This window comes from Squalius cephalus, assembly GCF_949319135.1.
Source record: "Squalius cephalus genome assembly, chromosome: 18".
NCBI classification, from domain to species: domain Eukaryota; kingdom Metazoa; phylum Chordata; class Actinopteri; order Cypriniformes; family Leuciscidae; genus Squalius; species Squalius cephalus.
In genome coordinates, this window is record NC_137139.1 from 13,482,260 (window position 1) to 13,488,461 (window position 6,202).

A 6,202-nucleotide genomic window follows, 5' to 3' on the forward strand; every position below is an offset into this window, starting at 1 on the left:
CCCAGGCACCAGCTACGGGGACGCGTGGGCTCCTGGGTACTGATCTAAGCCCGGATTCTCTATGAGACCTGCCTTCACCAAAAGAAAACGCAATCCTGGCTTGACATCAGAGCGGGAATGGGAGAGAGAGAGAGTGTGTGGCACCTCGAGTGTCTGGTTGGTTATCAGCGCTCGGCAGATTCCTATGCAGACTCAAAAAAAGAGCTGCTTTTTATGAAAGTGGGTCAGAATAGTGTAGTGCTGAACGTTAGCGTTAGCGCTTCCCCAATGTAAATACGTTACACTATCCAGAGAGAGAGAGAGAGACAGGTGAAAGCAGGACACAGAGCAGAGAGACGGGCATAAGAAAGACAGGCACACACACACACACAGTAGAATTAAAGAGAATTTGTTATGTGAGTGCTGGATATGTCTGATTGTCTGATCTCTATTTCTGATGCAAAGCAAAACTGACACCAAGGCTGTGTCTGAAATCGCCCCCTACACCCTTAAGTAGGGCACTATTTGAGGGGACAGCCATTTGAAGTGGTGTCCAAAACCATAGTGGACGTTATCGAGTGCCCTCATTCAATCCCATAATGCACCGCAATAACGAATGTACAACCGATGTACGCTCCACGGCTAAAGAATACCCATAATGCACTGTGAGAGTCGGGCGGCGAATGAATTACCGCATCTCGCCAGAAGATGGCGCTTGCAGCCGAATCATCCATCCATCCATCCAGCCAACAGGTGTAAATTCATTTTTAATTGATTGTTAAATTGTTTAATACGTTTTATATATGCTAGTTTCCATGTCAGAGTTCGAGATAAATCTTTCCATTACTATTGGAGCTGCCAAGTTTGCCAAGTTTGCCAAGTTTCAAATGATTATTAAACAGCAAACACAAGCAGAAGCGGCAGCCCTTCCCACACACTCAGTGTCCGAATTCACTCAATTTTCATTCACTCACTCAAGTGCACTATACTAGTGGACTAATATCGGGAATAGTGAATTAGAGTATAGATTGCGAACACTGCCCCAAGACTCAATTCTCCATGTATACTATTCTGTTGTTTTACTAATACTCTAATTAGAGTTAGTTAACATGGAGTTGCAAAGTTACTTATAGTTAGTAGAATATCTAAAGTGGACCATCGAAATAAAGTGTTACCAGTTATTAGATAGCCGTATATTTAATATTTCACCCTCAACACCTGAAAGTGGCTTGTACCATGTGGATGAGTATAGTGGTTGTCTAAGACGTGGTCGTTTGCTCTGGAAGTGTGTGTTTCACGCTGTAAGTACGAGTGAAGTCGTCCATTTGCCTCTGCCTTCCCAGCATTCCACACATAGCAGCGCAGCTCATGGTCTCTGGAGCTCGAACGCTAATGACACATTATGAGCTCGAAGCCTGTCGTTTATGATACACAAACCGGCCCGCTATTTCCAGTCCTGCTGTATGTTCAGTGTGTGTGTAAGCATGAAGCTGAAATTGCCCCTGAGATTGCCTTCGGTCGCAGTTTTATGGATCGACTGAAAGGTTTGTTTGAGCTTTCATGAGTCAAAGCTGAAACTCGCTCACTCGCACCATATTCACCAACGAAGCATACACTAAAACGTGTGCACTGGTGCCTTTGATAACCGCACCATCATAGTGATCTTGATGCCACTGATGTTTTTCATGTACTAAGTGTTAACAGCCATTACCTTCATTATTACACATATATTTGTATGTGCAAGAACACCTGTTTTTGTTTACGAAGGAAAGAAATTAATAACCGTTGTAGCGCAGTGGGTTTTAGGTAAGCATATAACTCCCAGCAGAAATCATGCATCACACACGATGTTCAACCTACTGTGCTTTGGGGCTCATTTGAATCTCGCATACTTATTTATATTTAAAATAGCTGGTATCGGAATTGGGACGCAGGGAGAGTCTCTCCCTCTTTTCTTGCTGTGTATAAGTTAGAAATGAGAGAGTGTGTGGAGTCTGAATCACACTGGGCTGAACGAGGCCTGACATCTGATCGTGAAAATCACTCATTCAGAGACCTGTTATTCATTCCACTGTGTGTGTGTGTGTGTGTGTGTGTGTGAGAGAGAGTAACATTGAATAGAGACTTGTTCAGATACAGAGAATAAAACTTGACTTCAGTCAAGCCGACATGAGTGCGTGTGTGTGTGTGTGTGTGTGAGAGAGAGTAACATTGAATAGAGACTTGTTCAGATACAGAAAATAAAACTTGACTTCAGTCAAGCCGACGTGTGTGTGTGTGTGTGTGTGTGTGTGTCTGTGTGTGTGTGTAAGAGTTACAGTGTGAGCATATCAAATCTCACGAGACGCTGTTCATTGTTAATGATTATGTCTGATTTGTGTAGTGTGGTGGGTATATTCCAGTGTTAATGTTCACATTGATTCATATTTCTGTCAAACATTGTGTCTGTTCATGTTTTTTTGCTTCAAGTGATTATCATTTTATGTTTCATTTGTTCTCTTCATGGCTCATTGTCCTGTTTCATTTCCTTCATTCTTTAATTTCATCTTTTGTTTGGTTTTCAGTTGATTTTATTGGTGGATTTGACCCATTCCCTCTCTACCATGTCAATGAGAAACCATCTCATCTTCTGTTAAAGCCCGTGCATCAGTAAGTACCCGTGTGTGTGTGTGTGTGTGTGTGTGTGTGGGCGTACGTGCATGTGCATGCGCGTGTTAGAAGGTCTGTGTGTGTGTGTGTGTGTGTGTGTGTGTGTGTGTGTGTGTGTGTGTGCGCGTGCGCGCGTGCGTGTGTGTGTGTGTGTGTGTGTGTGTGTGTGTGTGTGTGTACAAGCAAAATCTGACAAAAATTCCCCTTGGGGACAATTAGGAATATCATCAGTTTGAAAATCTTTTCATTAATGATGAAAAATATAAGTACTATAAATTATAAATCTACATTTTTAAAACATAGGTTCAATTTAGATACATTTACAGGGAAAATAAAAACAGTGTTTTTGTTTTTTTAACGAAGTGTGTGTGTGTGTGTGTGTGTGTGTGTGTGTGTGTGTGTGTGTGTGCGCGCACTTTTAAAACTCAAGGTTGCAAAAGTAGGTTTTCACAGCAATGCTGTGAAACTTTTCCCTAAAGTACCTTTCAGTGAACAGTTCTTAAAAGAACCATTATTTTCTAATTGTGAAGAACAATAATCTGAAGAACCTTTCGTGCAAGGGAAAGATTTCATGGTTTACCATCAATGCCAATAAAGATCCTTTATTGTGAATCCAGTCACATACTCTGCGTGTGAATTAAGTCAAATAGATCCTCTTACACATGTCCCTGCTTGCCCTTATCTAAAGCATTAATTAAAGTTAGTTTTCTTTTAATTAGTGTAAGTTCTTAATTAGTCCATTCATTAAGCATTCTGATCTCGTCCAGCGAGGGATTAGTGAAACTGTCTGAAGCTAAATCGAACAGTAAAGAGCTTTTATATCAACTAGGACCAGTTTGGTATTGTTATTGGCAAATATTATTAGTATAAGCTCAATAAGTTTAACATGAAAAAAGTGCCATGTGCTTCCAGGTTAAATTTCATTTTTTACCACGAGAACTACGCCAGATCTCGTTTTAAACGTTGGCAGCCGGAAGCGGCACAATGTTTGGCTGACTTTCCTCGTACTTTTATCGTTAGTTATGTGCCAAGTAGAATAATAGCGTCTTCTGAAGAAATAATAGTCTGTATAACTGCTGAAACTGGAAGTGTAAATGCGTGTCATGCACTCATCAAGCTAGACGTTCAGAGCAAGCCATTTTTGTTGTTTAGTTTCAATGATGCATTTTAATCTGGGGAAAATGTTTTCATTTTAGAGTCGTACAGTATGTTTTCTATTTTCTACCTTCTGCTCCCTCGATCTTACGTGGTTTTATCTTGTGCATATGGAGAATATGGATCAGTGGAGTGGTCCCTCTGAGACCGGGTCTGGCCTCATTTCAATAAGCCTTAAATTATGCAGGGTCTGTAATGAGCGTCTGCAAAAGAAGCCTTTTCAATATGTGCACATGGAGGTGCTAAATACGTTATATTTGCCCTGGGGACATTTTTCATGACAGTTTAATCAGACAAGTTGCAAATGAGAGAAGTTCTTGTCCTGTCTCTAGATACACAACCATTTCACGGTCTCAGGGGGTTTAATAAATCACCCAGCAGGTGTGTGTGTGTGTGTGTGTGTGTGTGTGTGTGTGTGTGTGTGTGTGTGTGTGTGTGTGTGTTGGGAAGTAAGTTTAAACTTCTAGTACTGTAATTAGAGGTTGATGGAAAGTGGATTTTGCAGATAAAGATGTCTAAGGTGGGAAAACAATGAATCGCATGATAATTAATATGACTGTATAATATGAATGAAACCTTGTGTAAAATAGTGCTAAACTTTATCACGCATTTAACAATAATGACTTAACCATAAAATATATTGTAATTCTTAAATAAAATAAAATAAAAACTGCTGTGAAAAAAGTTTGGGGTCAGTAAAATGTTTTTATATTTCTGAAAGAAGTCTCTTATGCTCAGCAAGGCTGCAATTATTTGATCAAATGTACAGTAGAACTGTAATATTGTGAAATATTATTACAGTTTAAATTAACTGTCTTTTATATTCATATATTTTAAAATGTAATTTATTCCTGTGATCAAAGCTGAATTTTCAGCATCAGTGTCACATGATCCTTCAGAAATAATTTTCTGATTTAATGCATTTCTCATTATTATCAATGTTGAAAACAGTTGCTTAATATTTTAGAGGAAGCCGTGATACATTTTTGTCAGGATTCTTGAATGAATAGAAAGTTAAAAAAATGCATTTATTTGAAATAGAAATCTTTTGTAACATTATAAATGTTTTCACTGTCACTTTTGATCAATTTTATGCATCCTTGTAGAGTAAAATATTAATATGTCATCTTACTGACCCCAATTTTTGAACGGTAGTGTATACATTAAAATTGAACCAAAACACATCAAATAAACTGCAAATAAAGTAACATAAAAAGTGACTCTCCAGATAACAACCGTCAGCAACCATCAAACTGTTAAACCGATATATTGGTTAACTCTAATAACATTTCTCTGTGTTTGTGTTTTTCAGGTCTTCGTAAATGAAAGCGTGTCCTGAAGAGAAGCCGTTCTGCCCGTTCCTCCTCTCTGCTCCTCGTCTTCCTCTGTTTAAAAGCGTGTCAGCTCTGGACGAAACACAGTCGCTCCATCGCCTCATTTAGACACTTCTACAAGTGGCCGTAAAGCATATCTAAACAAAAAAAGGTCCTGTGTTGTGTGTGTGGTCTGTGCACTTGAGTTATTGAGAAGTTCCCGCTCTGAGGAGGGCCATTGTGTGCCGTTTACCTTCACACAGGATGAGCACAGTAAAACAGAGGAGCGAGCCGAGAGGAGGACGGGGGTGCGGCCCCAAAACACAAGACAAAGCCAGAGAAACTCCTGTGCTAGTCAAAAATACAAGCAAAGAAAGCATAACATGTAACAAAACAAGACAGAATTAGCTTTTCTGAAAATTGTTTTATGCCATAGTGTGATGTACCATTCTCATGATTCACTTTCAGATTCAGTTTAAGTTTTTAGTTTTAGATTTATGCAGTGATCCCTGTATTTGGACACTCAAATCACACTAAACAGTGTATCGTTAGATCAAATATAGGTTATACACACTCACTCTATTTTAAAGAACACTTTATGCCAAAAAAGTTCTATAATACTCTTAAAAATAAAGGTTCTTCATGGGCATTGATGGTTTCTTGAAGAATCTTTAACATCCTAGAAGAACCTTTCCATTGTTTTTCCAAAGTTTTTTTAGGAACTGTTCACTGAAAGGTATTTTTGGGGAACCAAAAATGGTTATTTTGTGGCATTCCAGTGTTGGGGGTAACACATTACAAGTAACGCAGGTTATGTAATCAGATTACTTTTTCATGTAACTCGTGTAAAGTAACAGATTACTTTTAAAATTACAACAAAATAAGAGTTACTTTTTCAAATTAGTAATGTAAGTTACTTTGTTTTCCCATTTATTGACTGACAGATCTCCTGTTGAGAGAAATCAGAAGTGCAGAGCTTTGTGTGTGTGAACATGATGGTTATTGTAGTTATAGACTAAATATGAGCATTTATTCATCTCACACTGATTCAGTATTCCTCAAAACGAATGAAAACAGTCAAATGAAAACTCTAAATGTTACGCAAA

The 6,202-nt window shown here is 38.7% G+C and overlaps 1 protein-coding gene across 2 annotated transcripts in view; it reads left to right on the top strand.

Annotated features, from left to right (window-relative positions):
* The window catches only part of nkain4 (sodium/potassium transporting ATPase interacting 4), a 53,784-nt gene extending 47,582 nt beyond the window's left edge, over positions 1–6,202 (top strand). Inside the window, exons 6-7 of one of the 2 annotated variants that reach the window (XM_079849837.1) lie at positions 2,544–2,628; positions 5,096–6,202. In XM_079849837.1, coding sequence (XP_079705963.1) covers positions 2,544–2,628; positions 5,096–5,105 — 95 coding nt within the window. In that variant the 3' untranslated portion in view covers positions 5,106–6,202. The remainder of the gene's footprint in view (positions 1–2,543; positions 2,629–5,095) is intronic. The other variant, XM_079849836.1, reaches the window with a different exon arrangement.